The 17,306-nt window shown below is 51.6% G+C and overlaps 1 protein-coding gene across 1 annotated transcript; it reads left to right on the top strand.

The window, feature by feature from the left end:
* The first annotated feature begins 10,333 nt into the window (after window positions 1-10,333).
* SLC52A3 (solute carrier family 52 member 3) lies at window positions 10,334-16,648 on the top strand. Its single transcript, XM_055303060.1, has 4 exons — window positions 10,334-10,945; window positions 12,408-12,913; window positions 14,523-14,646; window positions 15,136-16,648. Exons 1-4 carry the CDS (start codon window positions 10,379-10,381, stop codon window positions 15,346-15,348), a joined length of 1,410 nt encoding a protein of 469 aa, XP_055159035.1. The 5' UTR covers window positions 10,334-10,378; the 3' UTR covers window positions 15,349-16,648.
* Window positions 16,649-17,306: the final 658 nt, after the last annotated feature.

Below are 17,306 nucleotides of genomic sequence, written 5' to 3'. Positions count from 1 at the left end.
ATCCATAAGAAGCAGTTACAAGGCCTCATGATATATTACCTAGGCTAATTCCATTTAGAAATGGGCAGTTAGCAAGTCTATTGTGAAAAGATGGGGCCCTTGGGCTAGAGCTCACTTGCCTCCAGCTACCCTAAACACAAGGCAACAACAATTCTGCCTTGTGTTCAGTAGGTTAAAAGTAGAGCTTTTATTATAAAGCGCCGGTTTCACTGGCACTTAATAAACGTCGTTCTGTGACTGAAGCCAATGAACGAGGGTCCGGATGTGCAGGATATAGAGAGAGCTCCCAGATAATCAGCGGAAAAGGCAAGCCTCCCATCTCAGTGGATGGGATGCCCCAGTCTGTAAGGAATGGGGGGAGGGGGATGCTCTTCTCGAAACCTAAAACTGCTACAAAAAATAATAATAATGGTCTTCATTGAACAACAGAGGCTGTAAAAATATCTGGAGGTGACAAGGAAAAGGAGAATATTCTGGTTAGGATTCATTCATCGAGGCGTGTAAAGAGTTCCACTGTCTCTATTTTGGCCTCAAACTTTTCAGTTGGGTTCTTCTTTCCAGCGCATCTCTGGGCTCAGGTGGAAGAGCCCGAGGGCAGAGCATCCCCTGCAGCAGCTGAAATGCCCCCTCAAGCCATGAGGACTGCCCTGAGCCAGCAGGACCCCCCCCCCCCCCCCCCCCCGTGAGGGACTCCAAGACACTGAGCGATTTGACCCTCACTGCCCACCTGCATGGGCCCACCCACCTGTGTCCCACATCTTCCTTATATAAACCTGGAAGTATTTTCAGCACTTTGGACACAGTCTATGAGGCATTAGCCCGCTGTCTTCCCGGCGCTGGCCTCACTGAAATAAATTCCTCTCCTGTTTCACCTCTACTCATCTCTCTGCCTTTGGATTTTGTCAGCGGCCAGTGGCCGAACAGGATCTCTTTGGGAGCCCTGGAGCCGGCTACATATGCAACATTTATTAAGCTCCCAATGTATACCAATTATATTAGAAACAGCCAGAAAAGTTCCTTTGGTGGAGGTAACGTTTAAGATTGGTTTTGAAATATGGATAGGATTGTGCTGGAGAGAGATGAGGCAAAAGGCTTTCTTTTTTTCTTTTTCTTTTTCTTTTCCTTTAGGGGGAGGAAGAGGGGCAGGGAGGGGCAAAGAGAGAGGGAGAGAGAGAATCCCAAGCAGGCTTCAGGCCCAGCACAGAGCCCAACCTCAGATCATGACCTGAGCCAAAATCAGGAGTCTGAGGTTTAGCTGACTGAGCCATCCAGGCGCCCCAGAAAGGGTATTCTAACAGAAGAATTCATATGGAAATTTTGGTGGCTTAGACTTACTATAAATACTTAAAGAATGGTAAGCAGTTCTGGCTGGAAGCAAGAAAGACTACATATAAGAAAGAGCAAGTGATAAAAATTGTCAAGGTTTATTGGTCCCAGCTGAGAAAGGACAGAAATGTGACCCTTAGGCTTTTTTTTTTTTGGTTTTAATTTGGTGAGCCACAGGGGAGTCCTTGAGGATTGATAATAAAGATATGTTTTTATTTATTTTTTTATTTTTTATTTTTTTTAAAGATATGTTTTTAAATTAAAAATAAAAATACCACAAGATGCACCGGTGAGGTGGCCAGAAGGGAGATCACACCAGCAGGGCTGTGGATCCCACCCAAGGGAGAACAGTCGGAATCGGAAAGGAACCTCAGTGGGTGGGAGGGATCCGGGCCAGGAGCGTCCTCTCACTGCTGATGTGCTGGTGGAGGCTCTCCTAGGGAGCACATTCCTAGGTTCCCATAACCCAAAGTGCCCCTTAGCCCCTGACAGCTGAGAGAGGGGTCTGGGGTCCTCCTCTGTGGTCTGCTCACCTCTCATCCCAAGCATCTGCCTGGAGAGCGATTGCTTATCAAGCAAATGAATATCTCAGAGAATAAGGCAAACAAAAAGCTGGCCAGAATTCTCAGGAGAAGTCAATATGCAATGGGCATTTACCAGGTGCCAGGCCCTGTGTGAGCGCCAGTAGGAGTCAGCTTCGAATCTACCCTGCATTTCCCAGCTAGGGCACCTCCAGCAAGTCACTTGACCTCTGTGAGTCTCAATTTCCCCATCTGTAATGCAGGAACTAAATCCTGCTTACTGTCTAGGATTCCGGAAATATTTAATCAGATATGAACTATTGCTTTTTGTCCGAGCAGTAGGACGTCATCAGTGGACGTCAGAGACCACCTGGGCCAAGACTCGACTTCTCTGGGCCTCTGTTTTCCTAATCTGTAAAATGGGATTCTAATAGCATCTCTCCCCCACACCCCACACCCCAAAAGGTTATGGTGAAAAGTAAATGTATTAATGCGTGTCAAGCTCAGTGCCTGGTACAGAGTCAGCTTGGCACACACTGGCTATTAGGATTTCTGCCCCACAAGAAGGATGCTATTAATACCCTCCACTTCCAAGTGACTTGCTTCAGCTCCAGCATTTGAACCAAGAGTTTTTGTTCCGGGGAGCCCTGTTACTGTGTAGAAGGAGTTACGGTGGCCCTGGGGTCAGGCCAGAGCAGCCTGGGCAGGTCTTCCGTCTTCTTAGGAGCCAACCCTCCTAAGAAGTAAGCAAGTAAGCGCTCACTGACAACGTCAGCCCGTCCTGTTACTGTTCATCATCAGGATCGGGGGCTGGGGCGGCTGGGCAGCCTGCAGACACACAGTAGGCTCAGCCTGCCACCCGCAGCCCCGCCCACCCTCCCGTGCCTCTCCCCTGCCTCTCCCCTGCCTCCCCCTCCACAGGGCGGGGCCAGGCAGGTTAATACTAACCCGGCTGCCTCGGTCCCTCCCAGGCAGAGCCACTTGGGACGGGGACCTGCAGGTAAGCTGGCCTTGCCAGAGGCTCAGGCCTGTGAGTCAGCTGCAGATACCAGGGGCCGGCTGGCACTGGGCACCGGGGGTCGGTGGGGGGTGAGGGGTACTTCTCTGGGGACAGCGGCGGGCCTGTGGGGTTTTTTCCCCTGGTTTTGGGCTCCTGGGCTGAAGCCAGAGGGTTAGAAGGGAAGAAGAGCTTCCTCCTCTGTGGTCAGGTTGGGGCTGGCAGGGTGGACTTCAGCCCCCTCCTCCCTGGGTTAGAAGACGGGTCCCCCACTGACCTCTGGCCAGCTGTATCTCCACGCCGCTGGGAAGTCTAGAGGGCAGCTCCTGCCAGGTTGGGCCGGAGCCTCACCAGCCTGGCACGGGGCGGGCGGGAGTGGGGATGGGAGTTGAGGGGAGGTTGCTTCAGCAAGGTCAGCCTCGTGGGAGGTCTACAGCCCTTCCAGGGCCTGAGAGGGAGGGAGGAGGAGGAAGGGAACATCAAGTCCCTTGCCAGCCAGCCTGGGGCTCCCATTATCTCCTTGCTTCCTCCCTATCAGCCAAGCCCAACAAGACAGGGGCATCCCCACACCCTTTCTTGGATGGAGAAAGCAAGACCCAGAGAGGGTGAGCCGGTGGCCTGAGGACACACAGCCACTGAGCACAGGCCTGGATGACCACCACCATCTGAGGTGGGGGGCGGGGCGGGGGAGGGGACACAGTGTGGGCAAGCACTGCCTCCTCTCTGGGCCTCCATTTCCCCACATTTGTGAGATGGGAAGGTGGAGTTGGAGGAGGCGGGGGACTCTGAGGTGATGAAAGGTAAGAGATGAATGGATGTGAGCAGTTAGGTGAGGGCCATGGCCGAGCTGGTGCCAGGGTTCCAACACTCCCAGCTGCTCCTCTATCTCCACCTCCTCCCCTCCTGCCCCTGCCCTCTCTGTCCCATCTCCTCCTTTTACCTTGCCTCTGTCCCTCTTTCTGCCCATTCTGGCTTCTGGCTTTGGTCTCTCTCTTTTCTTCCTCCGTCTACTCAAAGCCATCCTGCCTCCATCTGGACAACCTCCCCACCCTCCCCATGAGGGCGGGCCAGGTCCCAGGCTGGAGTAGGAGGAAGAGGACCTGGAGGATTCACTCTAGGCCAACACTGACTCAGACCCTTGTCCAGGATCGAGTGTAAACAGTGCCCGCACTGCCGGCTGGCACTGTCCAGGCCGCCCTGGCCAACTCAAGCTGCATGGCCGAGGCAGGCTCGATTGGAGGCCCAGCCCTTTGCAAACCAGGTGGCCACCTGGACACTGGAAGAGAGGGCTCTGCTCACATGGAGATTATACTCCAGTGGGAGAGGTCAGCACTTAGAAGATAAGACACAGATAAACCTCCGAGAGTGAGCTGATGCTCGATAATATTGTGCGAGAACAAAGCAAAGAGAGGCACAAGTGCCAGGAGTGGAGGCTGCTCGGGCTCCAGTGGTCCTGGTGGGGCAGGAGGTGGCTCAGCCACACACTGAGGGCACACTGGCCCCCTACCCCCACTCCCTTGGGCCAGGGACTCTCAGCTTTCGATACAAGATTTCGAAGGAAAGGGATCCCTGGGTGGTGCAGCGGTTTGGCGCCTGCCTTTGGCCCAGGGCGCGATCCTGGAAACCCGGGATCGAGTCCCACGTCGGGCTCCTGGTGCATGGAGCCTGCTTCTCCCTCTGCCTGTGTCTCTGCCCCTCTCTCTCTCTCTGTATGACTATCGTAAATAAATAAATAATTAAAAGATTTCGAAGGAAAGAGACACCTTTGCCAGGGGCTGTCCTGGCATCGTGTGGGTGCCCATCTGCCATAGAGCAGACTAAGTGCTAAGTGTCTCCTCCAGAGCCTAGGTTTCTGGTCTCCCACTGTCGCTGGTGGGGCCCAGGAAGCAAAGAAGTCTTGAAATCTCTCTCAGGTTCTCCCCCCATTTCTCCCCTTCCCAGCCCACGTGTTGGGGAGGCTGGAGGTGAGTGGAAGGGGATCCTGCTCCACCTGGCCCCTGCCACCTCTTCATAACCCCCTCCCTCCTGGGCTCTGCTCAGGCTGGGTCCACAGTCAGCTGTGCCTAGGTTCAAATCCCAGCTTCCAGATGACCAGCTGGGTGACCTTGAGCAAATCACTTTTCTGAGCCGCCGTAACTCATTTATAAAATGGAGATCCTCACACTGCCTACCCGGGGATGATTGAGAGGATCTGATGGATATTGTGTGTCAAGTGCTGGACCAGTAATAAATGGTAGCTACCCTTAGAATTCTTGGCATTGTTAGCATTACTATGTTTTTTGCCTGAATACCAGCTCCCTAATGGATTAATAGGTTCCACTCCTACTTCTGCCCTGGCCCCCCATTACTCTCCCCATAACAACCAGTATGATTCTGTTAAAACCCAATTAGAGCTGGTCCTCCTCCTGCCCAGGAATGGAGATTTGGGCTCAGAAAATACCCAAACTCTTGCCTAGAGGGCCCTATGTGACCTGCCCATCTCCCCACCCCCCAACCCCCCACCCCCTCTGCTTGCAGGGCTGCAGCCACACTGGCCTCTGGGTTGGCCTTCCAACATCAAGACCTTTTTCTGGGACATGGCAGGTGAGGTGCCACCCCCAGGCCTTTGCACTTGCTGTTTCCTCCCCCTGCACTACTCTCCCCTGGCCTGGCTCACTCCCATAATTCCTTCACATTCCCTCTGACAACCCCATTTACGATCACCTGCTCCTCCCAACTTTGCTTCCCTCCCGCAGCCCTTATCACCACTGACTTGTTCTAGGTTTCTGTTTTTTATTTCACTTAATGACTTCTCACACTTTCCCAAGAGCAAAAATTATTGTTGAGCACACAGCAAGTGCCCAATAAACACTAGTCGAATGAATGGACAAAAATTGCAAAGTCACTATAGGGAAAAGAGAAAAGAGATACATATTTTTTAAAAATATTCCCACCATACTCATTCTGAGCTACTCCTTAGTGCTCTGAAGCCACCAAGCTCTGCACATGCAGCTCCCTCTGCCTAGGACACCTCCCCTCTTTGTCATCGATGGCTGCGTACCCCTCAATGGGGTCATTGTGTCTCCAAGGTCCAGGAGCGTAGGGCATTTGGTGTGGCTGCCTGGAAGCAGGCCAGGGCAGGGAAGCCACAGGGAAGATGGGTGGTGCTGGGCCATCCCACCATCATGACTGTTTTCCAGCCCAGGGAAGAGACTCACAGAGCCCAATCACTTCCCTCAAATTTCACAGCCATGGTGGTGCCTGCATCAGAACCAGACAGCTCAGCTCTGTGGGGTGTGGGGATTTAGCCTTTTGGTGCATTGAACCTATTGCACACAAAGGAAACTCAGACTACCTGCCCATCTGCCCTTATCTCCCCATCGGGCCCACTGCTCCAGCCACACTGGTCTAGGCTCATTCCTGCCCCAGGACATTTGCACAAGTAATTCCTTCTACTTATATGTTGGGGGGGCGGGGCGGCATTTTTATTCTTTTTTTTTTTAAGATTTATTTATTTATTTTATGATAGACATAGAGAGACAGAGAGAGAGAGAGGCAGAGACACAGGAGGAGGGAGAAGCAGGCTCCATGCCGGGAGCCCGACTCGGGACTTGATCCCGGGACTCCAGGATCGCGCCCTGGGCCAAAGGCAGGCGCTAAACTGCTGAGCCACCCAGGGATCCCCTATTCTTTTCTTAATTAATTAAAAAAATAGCTAAACATTTGATCCAGCTGGGGTTCTTTTTTCAAGGATTGGGGGTAAGAAGTAAAACAGAGATCCAGCTTTTTGCCCAAATGACTACCCTAGTAAGTCTTATTTTCTGGTTCTATGCAGGAAAACTACATATTTGTAAATGTATAACTGGACACCTGGCTGAACTCTCATTATTTTAATAGCTTTTCAGATGATAAAAGTAACCATCTTCAGCAAATCCACCTCCTCCCTTTCATTATTTACTTATTCCTCCTTATTAGAAATATCATTTATTGCCTCCTCTATATCCTTGTTTATTTTACTTTACTTCCTGTCATCAAGGCCTAGAGCAGTGAGTCACTGCCCTACCATGGACCGTGCTGTTGTCCCTTCCTTCCCATACATCTGGGGCTGTGGGGGAATGTTATTCAGAATACAGACATCCATTCAACTCCACTGAGGACTGCAGTATCTATCAGCATGACTATCAGTGTATCGATGTCTATCAATGACGATATGAAATGACTTAATTTATATTTTGAGCATCAAATCCCATATTGAGAGCTCTTTGTTCTCTCTCCCCTCTCTCCCCTCCCTCCCCTCCCTCCCCTTCCTTCTACCCCTCCCCTCTCTTCTTCCCCCTCTCATTTTCTCTCTCCATCTGTCCCTCCCTCCATCTCTTTGCATTTCTCTGGAAGACAAGTTTACTCTTAACCTTTCTTTTCTTTTTTTAATTTTTATTTATTTATGATAGTCACAGAGAAAGAGAGAGAGAGAGGCAGAGACACAGGCAGAGGGAGAAGCAGGCTCCATGTACCGGGACCCCGACGAGGGATTCGATCCCGGGTCTCCAGGATCGTGCCCTGGGCCAAAGGCAGGCGCTAAACGGCTGCGCCACCCAGGGATCCCACTCTTAACCTTTCAATGCCTCTTTACGGTGTATTTCAATAACTAATCCTAACTGATTTTGGTTTTAGATCAAATCCCATTTGGGGTAGGACCTGGATTTCTGAATTGGGACATTAAGAGTAAAGGAGATAAATGTACTCATTAGCTTTTCGCTACTATAACCAGTCCCTCTATATCCTTGGATGTCTACCTCTACACTTGGCCACTGTTTTGCTGTATATAAAATGAGTAGTTTAAACAAGAGAGAAGCTCATTTACTATGTCAACAACACCGTACAAACAAAAAAGTTCAGTGGCAGGCAGAACTGGACCAGTACAGCAGCTCTGTGCCACAAAGCCAATCTCCCTAATCTCCCTCTAGCCCCCACACCATCCCTCTTAGCACAAAACAACCACCAGAGTTCCGGCCATCACACCTGAGTTCCAGACAGCAGGGTGGAGGAAGGGCAGTAAGGTCCACTCCCTCATCTTTAAGACTTCACAACCTCCTTGGCCTGCCTTGATCGGATGGCCATGCCCCACTGCAAGGGAGGCCAGGAAATGGACTCGTAAAGCTTGGTGGCCATTTGCCCAGCCCAAAATCTGGTCTCTGTGACAACTAAGGAAGAAGGGAAGAGTGAGTAATGGGAAGCACCTAGCAGCCTCTGCCTTGGAATATCATTCAACCTCTACCTTCTCGTCCTTCCTTATCATGTCACCCATTATAGGCAGAATGCTGCCTGAGCAGATTCAGGGCAGCTCTTTTTTTAGTGGGATTTTATCTGTTCTGTACCACATCCTGGTCTCAGGTGGGAGTGAGCAGCCGAGGAGCTGCGCACGGCGCACAACTGGCCTGAGCTAAAGGTCCTCTCCACATGCCAACTGCCTGGAGCTTCCCTCCGTGGGTTCTCTCGGCTTGCCCAGAGCCACACCTGTCCCCGGCCATTAGGCAGGCAGTCCTCACAGCTGAGAGACCAGAGCTTAAGCCACCTGCCTAAGGTCTCTAGACAGAAGGTGGTACAGCAGGGCAGAAAGCAGGTCAGACCTCACTCTGCTCAGTGGAGGGAGGAAGAAGGGAGTTCTTCTGGGGCTGAGAGTCAGTTCTGTGTGTGGGAACCAGGAAAGGAGCCTCTGAGGTGTGGGGACTTTCCCAGGTGAGGCGTAGCAACAGGGACTCTGCTGCAGCTTCTAAAAGAGAAAGAAGTTAGACGGCCATGTGAACTGGGCAAGACTGAGAGATCAGGCCGTGGGGTGGAGGTGGGGGCTCAGGAGGCCACCTGCCACAAGAGGACCTGCTCCAAATCCCGCCTCCCCAGGCTCGCCCTATTTCCCATCTGTAAAAATGAGGTAATTGGCCTCATCAACATTTCTCTCCAAAATGGTTCTTATATCACAGTGAGTCCAAAATGGTGCTTATACCACCACTGGGCCACCCAGGTGCCCCCCCCAAAACATTAACTCTTTAACATATTTGCATCTCACTACAAACCATAAAGTCAAGACTCATTTCATCCTCTATTTGCAGATGAGGAAAATGAGGCACAGAGAGGCAAAGTCACTTGCCCAAGGTCACTCTGCTTAGCAAGTGGCAGAGCTGAGTACAAACCCAGATCTTTTTTTTTAATTTATTCATGATAGACAGAGAGAGAGAGAGAGAGAGAGAGAGAGAGAGAGAGGCAGACACACAGGAGGAAGGAGAAGCAGGTCCACACCAGGAGCCCGACGTGGGATTCGATCCCAGGACTCCAGGATCGCGCCCTGGGCCAAAGGCAGGCGCTAAACCACTGAGCCACCCAGGGATCCCCAAACCCAGACCTTTTTGTATGTTTAAAGCTTATGTGTTGGGAGGCCCGAGTGGCTCAGTGGTTGAGTGTCTGCCTTTGGCTCCGGCATTATCCCAGGGTCTGGGGATTGAGTCCCACATGGGGCTCCCAGCATGGAGCCTGCTCCTCCCTCTGCCTGTGTCTCTGCCTCTCTCTCTCTAGCTGTGTCTCTATGAATAAATAAATAAAATCTTAAAAAAAAAGAAAAGAAAGAAAAGAAAATAGAATCAGGGACGCCTGGGTGGCTCTGCGGTTGAGTGGCTGCCTTCCGCCCAGGGCATGGTCCCGGAGTCCCGGGATCGAGTCCCACATCGGGCTCCCTGCATGGAGCCTGCTTCTCCCTCTGCCTGTGTCTCTGCCTCTCTCTCTCTCTCTCTCTGTCTCTCATGAATAAATAATTAAAATCTTAAAAAAATAAAAGGCTTATTTGTACCTTTGAATCTGAACTGTGCACATCCTTTGCCCACTCTTCTTCTATTGGTCTTCTTGTTCTGAATTTCTTTTTTTTTTAATATTTTATTTATTTATTCATAGAGACAAAGAGAGAGAGACAGAGACACAGGCAGAGGGAGAAGCAGGCATCATACAGAGAGCCTGATGTGGGACTCGACCCAGGGTCTCCAGGATCACGCCCTGGGTTGCAGGCAGCGCTAAAGCGCTGCACCACTGGGGCTGCCCTGAATTTCTACAAATCCTTTACATAAGAAGAAAATGACCCCTTTGTCTCTGATTTACATTGCAAATATTTTCCCCCAGGTTGTCATCTTTTGATCTCAACTGTTGGTATTTCTCCTTTTTTTTTTTTTTTTTTTTTGGAAGAAGGTGCTTTGTTGTTTGATTACTTTTGTGTGTTTTCATATTTATGCGGTTAAATGTGTCAAACTTTTCTTTGGTGGTCTCTGGAATTACAAGCCATGGTTAGGAAAACTTTCCCCTCTGGAAGAGTTAGTCATAAAAGAGTTTGTGTTTTCCTATAATAAAAAGCCAGTTTGTTCATGAGAAGGGGAAAGATCAGGGAAAACCTGGGCACCACAGCATAGTCTTTTGACAGATGGTGACCGTGACATTGCTCACCTGGTATTTTTCTCCATCGGCCCCACTGCAGGTTGATCTGAGAGGTAGAGGCCTTCGGCGCAGGGCAGACGTCACCATGGCCTTCCTGATACACCTGCTGGTCTGCACCTTCGGGATGGGCTCCTGGGTTGCCATCAATGGGATCTGGGTAGAGCTGCCCCTGCTGGTGACGGAGCTGCCCGAGGGGTGGTATCTTCCCTCCTACCTCACCGTGGTCATCCAGCTGGCCAACATCGGCCCCCTCCTGGTCACCCTGCTCCATCACTTCCAGCCCAGCTGCCTTTCGGAGGTGCCCATCATCTTTATTGTGCTGGGTGTGGGCACCCTCGCCTGTACCCTCTTCGCCTTCCTCTGGAATGTCACCTCCTGGGTGCTGGACGGCCACCACAGCATTGCCTTCATGGTCCTCACCTTCTTCCTGGCCCTGGTGGACTGTACCTCATCTGTCACCTTCCTGCCTTTCATGAGCCGTCTGCCCGCCCACTACCTCACCACCTTCTTTGTGGGCGAAGGACTCAGCGGCCTCCTGCCTGCCCTGGTGGCTCTTGCCCAAGGCTCGGGTCTCACCACCTGTGTCAATGTCACTCAGCCATCAGACACCACCCCAAGCCCTGAGACCACCGGGAAGACGGTCTTCCCACAGGTACCTGGAGCATGACCCACTACAGAGCTTCGTGCTTGGTCACAAGGAAGACCACACAGAGGGCTTGTGTTTCCCAGCTGTTGGGTAGACGGGTGTTCTTGGCCTAGCCTCACTTCAGATCACCTACCTGGGGGAGCTACTGAAACACAGTCGGGGAGGGGAGGCCCACCCCATCCAAAACAATGAAATAAGACTCTCGGTAGGGGGTGTGGGGGAGGCTTCTCTGAGATCCTTGAGGTCAGAAGTGTGTTGGAATCTGGAGTTTCAGATTTTAGAAACACCTGTCTCGGTCTGTAATAACACCTGAGACATAGCAGTCTCACACAGTAACACCACCACCTACAGCCCGGGGGGCATTCGTGCCCAGTGGGCTGATGAAGACTATAAATAAACTACCTGCATTCAAGTATTGCCACCAACTGAGGCATGAAAAAAATCCTAACTTTCAGAGCTTTTTGCATCTCCAAGTTGCAAAATAGGGATGGTGAGCTTGTATTTATTCAAAAATCCTCAGGTGATGCTAATATACTGCCAGGGCTAAGAACTGTAGACTTTTTTTTTTTTAAGATTTATTTATTTATTTATTTATTTATTTATTTATTTATTTATGATAGACAGAGAGAGAGAGAGCCAGAGACACAGGAGGAGGGAGAAACAAGCTCCATGCCGGGAGCTCGATGTGGGACTCGATCCAGGATCGTGCCCTGGGCCAAAGGCAGGCGCCAAACCACTGAGCTACCCAGGGATCCCCAGAACTTTAGACTTTAGACATTGTTTCAATGGCTAGTGCTGTTAAAATGTCCAACTCATTTCCAGTGGGTATTGGCAGACCCTTCACGTAACACCTGGCATTGTCCAAACTACAGTAGTCCAACAGCAGGTGTGAACCAGGGGCCCTGGGCTACCATATCCTGCCCGCACACCACTTTCAGTGTTTGAATTAGTTGAAGACATTTAAGTGTTCTGAAATTTCACGTGTATGGGATCTCCTGGGAAGAGATTTGGCACACCAGGCCATGTCCACACAGGCAGCTTTGGGTGGGGCTGCCCCTCCTCTGACTGTATCTGTGGCTGCCAGCCCTGGAGGGCAGTAGCGTGGGAAAAGGTAGAACTTCTAAGCCTGAAAGAAGGAAGTGGACTGGCCTTGCCACATACTCCCCAGGACCTTCAGGTTCAGAACCATCCTGACACCTCGAAACCCTCCAAAACTGGGGGTAGTGGTGCCCAGTGCACAGGGCTGCGAGGAGGCATGCACGAGCTAACACACACAAAGTGCTGGTGCCCAGTGAGCCATCAGCCCACATGAGCATTTATTATCACCTGAGTAATGTCCTGTGTCTGCTGCTCATCCCTCACTTATAACAATGCATGCTATTTATTGTATATGATCATTAATATTGTTGTTACCTGTGTCCCGACATCCCCAGAGGATCTGACCGAGCCTTGCTTTGTTCTTTCCCAGGGAGCCAGCAGTACCTTCGTGTCTGACCTTATGGAGACGACGCGTTCCGCGGTCCATCTGGAAAGCCGCTACCTCCCGGCCAACTTCTCGCCCCTGGTCTTCTTCCTCCTGCTCTCCTTCATGATGGCCTGCTGCCTCACTGCTTTCTTTCTCCTCCAGCGTCAGCCCAGGCCCAGGGAATCTTCCATAGAAGACCTCCTCACCTCCCAGGTCACACTCCACTCCATCCGGCCACGGGAAGGGGAAGACCTGGGCCCCCCAGGTCCAAGGCTTAGCAGCAAGACCCAGGGGCATCCAGAGGAGAAAACAGCCTCCGACCACCCAGCATACCTGGCCTTCATCTACATCCTGGTGGCCTTTGTGAACGGGCTCACCAACGGCGTGCTGCCCTCCGTGCAGACCTACTCCTGCCTGTCCTACGGGCCTGTTGCCTACCACCTATCGGCCACCCTCAGCTCCATGGCCAACCCTCTTGCCTGCTTCCTCTCCATGTTTCTGCCTCACAGGTCTGCCCCAGCTGGGCCTCGGGAACTCTTGTTGGGATCCACTTCATTCTAGAAGTCAGAATTCCAAACCCCAACTCTCAGGTTGCACTTATAGAAAGTGGATTCTAGGGCCCCGGGATTCAAAGCCCAACTTGGCCACTTCCTAGCGAGGTGGTACTGAACAAATCACTTCACCTCTTTGTGCCTTGGGGATGCTCATCTGGAAAATGGGGATGATAATAATAGTTCTACCTCTTGGGGTTGCTGGGAGCATCAACTGAGCTAATTCTGTAAAGACTTTAGAGCAGTACCTGTGCAAGGCAGGTCCAGTGTAAGTGTTGACCAGCCACTGGCCCTTGAGGAGGAATGAGCAAGCAGGAGCTGAAAGCCCTAGTCTCTTTCCCAGGATTTCAGCCCTGTGCTCCTGTCTCCAGCTCATGCCGGCTCCTTTACAGCTGCAGTTCTGGAAGAGTGGCTAGGCAAATTGATAAGATGCAGATTGAGCCAGCCTAGATTGAGACCTGAGATTTCAAATTTTAGTACACAACCTAAGTGGCTCTGCTGCAGGGGCTCAGACCCTGGGAGGAGAAACACACACTTTGGAGTCATGAGACCTTAGAGCCTACAATGTCCCAGCCACGACTCTGCCCCCACCTGCCCTCATGGTCCCCTCTGACATGCTCATATCCCCTCCCCCAGCCCAGGAAAGAGGAAGAATGAGACTAGGAGAGTTAGACAGAAAATGTAGCATTGCCAGAAAGTTGAGTTTTCTCCGTTAGGGCTTGAAACTGGGGAAGGAGGCTGGACGTTTCTGGGGAAGCAGAAACAGAGGCCAGAGATCTGTGGGATATGAGGCACCCAGACTGTTAGAAACATCCAGTCTAGAAGCCAGGGACTCCAAGAATCCTGGAGCACAAAGAGTCCTTAGAGGCAGGGGCAGGCCCTCCTCTCCCACCCAAGACCACAGACCAGTCATGGTCTTCCGAAGAGCGTGCACAGGGAGGCCACAGGGTGACAACCCCAAATGAAGGACAGTATCCTCAGTTGTCACATAGAGCCTACGTGGAAGGCCACCCATGGAATGTGTCCAGGCCAGCCATCAGGGCCCCTAGATCCTGTAGACCCCACGCTACAGATGACACCAGAAGGGAAGGGGTCAACTGAGGTTGCACAGCACATCCTGCAGTGGCAATGCCAGCCTCAAAGCCACCTCCTAGTCAGCTCAGCTTCCTGGCTGAGGTTGGGAAGTTTGCAGGAGGAAATGGCAGCAGATGAAACACTGGGTGGGGCCCAGGAGCAGGCCCTACAGGTTCTGGCATCCCGGCAAGGCTCATTGCACAGGTGAGGAAGCAGGCTTGGGGAGCAGCTGCAGCTTAAATAGGAAATGGGATCTGAACCAGGTGCCAGTAGCACTAGGAGTCCATTCCGTTTCTCCTGCCACAAATGCTCAGGGTGACCTAGACTAGTCTTAGGAACCTCGCTGACCCACTTGAGCCAGGTGGCCTAGAAGTTTCCACATGGATCTAACCCCTAGCCCTAGAGATGCTGACCATTCTACACAGCATCCAGGGTGGGGGAGGCAGAGGTCAGGTTTCTCAACTCCTCCATTCACTCCTCTACTCTGTCCTAGGTCTCTGCCATTCCTGGGGGTCCTCACAGTGCTCGGGACTGGCTTTGGCGCCTACAACATGGCCATGGCTGTGATGAGCCCCTGCCCCCTCATGCAGGGCCACTGGGGTGGAGAGGTCCTCATTGTAAGTATCTGGCCTGGGAAGCCGCCTCCCTCCTTACCCCTCAGCTAGCCAAGGCCCTTTCTACCCACCAAAGTCTTTGTGTTTGCTCCAGAAGGAAGTCCCAGATAGGGTTGGGCAGGGGGAGGACTGCTTCTCATTTGGGAATAGAGGCTTGGGAAGTTGAGGTGGCTGGTCCAAGGTGACAGTCCAGCCTCTCCCCTGAATGCCACATTCTTCTTGCCATGTGTACCTCAGCCCTGACCTCCCAGATGCCCTTGACTCGCTCATGGGAGACACAAGGCTATTGGGCTCTCCTTTGCCCCAGAGGTGTGTGTCAACTCACCAGGGCCCCCGTAGCCCTAGGGTGTCACCCCCAAAGGCTCTATTGAACTCAAAGGTTATTCCATGGGGTTCTCTTAGCCCAGTTAGGTCACCCTACAAGCACCCTTCCCCCCGGGGCTAGCCCCAAAGGCCCCTTCACGCCGCATCTCTGCCGCCCCGCACCCGCAGGTGGCTTCGTGGGTGCTGTTCATCGGCTGTCTGAGCTACGTCAAGGTGATGCTGGGCGTGATCCTGCGCGACCGCAGCCGCAGCGCCCTCTTGTGGTGCGGGGCGGCGGTGCAGCTGGGCTCCCTGCTCGGAGCTCTGCTCATGTTCCCGCTGGTCAACGTGCTGCGGCTCTTCTCGTCCGCCGACTTCTGCAGCCTGCAGTGCTCCGCCTAGGACGCCCGCGGCCTAGCACCAGGCCCGACCCGCTCCCTGACTGACTCCTGGAAACGCGGGCAGGGCACGTGCCCGAGGTCACAGGGCAGGCGGCGGAGAGGTGGGAGGCAGAGGCTGAGGACCTGGGCATCCCGTCACCGCGCCTCTAGGACGGCCGAGAGCGCCGCAAGGCCTCCCGTGGGACCTGGGGCCCGCAAAGCACAGCCCCACCCCAAGCCGCGTCACAGTGCCCGCAATTCCATTTCAGAACTTCTATGGGCTCTTTAGAGAGAGCAGGTTTGCAGCACCCAGCTGGAGGCAGGCGCAGGAGCGTCAGAAAGGAAACTGCCGAGAGCGTGAGCTAGCCCTCACAGGTGTGTGACCTCGGGGAAGTCACTTATTTCTCTGTACCTCGGTTTCCTAAAATGGGGATTGTGATAAATAGCACCTACCTCATAGGTTTAGCACAGGGATAAAGGTGAGAAGCGCCCAGCATGTAGCAAGCCCTCTTGGGCCATTTCCAATCTGATGCCCAACAGAAATAACAAAAGGGACAGTCTACACAACCTAGAAGTGGCCAGGGTGGTTCAGAGACGACCCCTGCCCTGTAACCTTTTTCTCACTCTCCTCGCAGAGGAGCTTCTACAATAGAGATGGCGAAGGGTGGAATCATGGGCGTCTTGACCCCTCAGTTCCCAAGATAGATGGACCCTGGACCCCACACACCCTTTCCTGTCACCCCTCCTGACCCATGAGGTTCTGCTCCTTGGAAAGTGAGTGACCTCCTAGCAGAGAGATGATAGGGGGAGGAACAACACCAAACCTCTAGAAGTGAGTCCAGTTCCTCCCCCACTCACCAAGCAGGGGAACCAGACCCTGGGAAGTCTGGGGAGAAGTGCATCTGCTACCTATTATTTTGTTCTCTTTTTTACTTTTTTTTTTTAGATGGACATCCCCTGCTCTTACATTAATATCAGCCATCCCATAAAAATGTCTAACATGAACCCTAAGATCAATATAATCAATTTTCAGTTCTAAGGTCAAGGCTAAGCTCAGAAATGAACAGAATCAAGTGCTTAGAGAATGTCTGGTTCTGGGACTTCTTTTCTTTTCTTTTCTTTTCATTTATTTTGAATAGATAATGTAGTCACATGTTCCAAAATCAGAAAATATAAAATGATGTTCAGCAAAAAAAAATTCCTTTCCTCCTGCCCCCCACCTGCTCAGTTCCTCGCAACAAACACACCCACGTGCACACACACAGTACTTTTATTAGTTTCTTGTTCACACTTGCAGAGATTATGCAAATACAAATATAGAGTCTTTTTCCAGAAAAAGTTTCAGACTACTTTGTACCTTTATTTTCGCTCAACACTGAAAATGGAGAGAGGGCTCTGGTTCTTGATCATGACCACACAGTATTTCATTGCTTGGAGGTACCACATTTATGCAACCAGCCCCCCGTAGAAAGACATTTGAAGGTACTGGAGACAAAATTTAAAACAAAAAACAACAACAACAACAACAAAAAAAAAAACAGAAAACCTCTCCACAAAAGTAGAAGAAAAAGAAAACTTTTATTACTGAATACACATTAAACCAGATTGTGGTGCACATCACAGACGATCCGGTGAATGGGCAGAAAGAAACCTGACTCCTCCACATCCTCCAGCGGGTACAGCCGACTATATTTGTATTCTCAAACGATAGCTAGTTCTCAAATAAGGGTCACATGGTTCATCCTGAAAAATTCACCCGGTAACGGGATGGCTGCCTGGGTTAGCTATCTTTATCTGCAGGAAAAAGAAATTCATGTCTTTATGAGGAAGTTGCTTGCAACTTGAAGCTGAACACTAATGTTAGGTTCCTACCGTCCCCCGGAGACCAGGTGATGGGGGCACTGACTTTCTTCAAATTTATGTTATAGAGAAATGGCTCTTGTGTCCTTGAGAAAAGTGATCCTGGGTGGTAAAACTGAT

The sequence above is a fragment of the Nyctereutes procyonoides genome, unplaced genomic scaffold (assembly GCF_905146905.1).
Source record: "Nyctereutes procyonoides isolate TBG_1078 unplaced genomic scaffold, NYPRO_anot_genome, whole genome shotgun sequence".
NCBI lineage: Eukaryota > Metazoa > Chordata > Mammalia > Carnivora > Canidae > Nyctereutes > Nyctereutes procyonoides.
Note: the sequence above shows the minus strand (reverse complement) of the source record. Positions and strands in the feature narration are given on the sequence as shown.

Bases quoted from the DNA above. Each gene is read 5' to 3' on its own strand.
- SLC52A3 (XM_055303060.1), top strand. From the start codon at position 10,379: ATGGCCTTCCTGATACACCTGCTGGTCTGCACCTTCGGGATGGGCTCC. The intron at 10,946-12,407 runs GTACCTGGAGCA...GTTCTTTCCCAG, and splicing joins GGAAGACGGTCTTCCCACAG to GGAGCCAGCAGTACCTTCGT. The intron at 14,647-15,135 runs GTAAGTATCTGG...CCGCACCCGCAG, and splicing joins GGGGTGGAGAGGTCCTCATT to GTGGCTTCGTGGGTGCTGTT.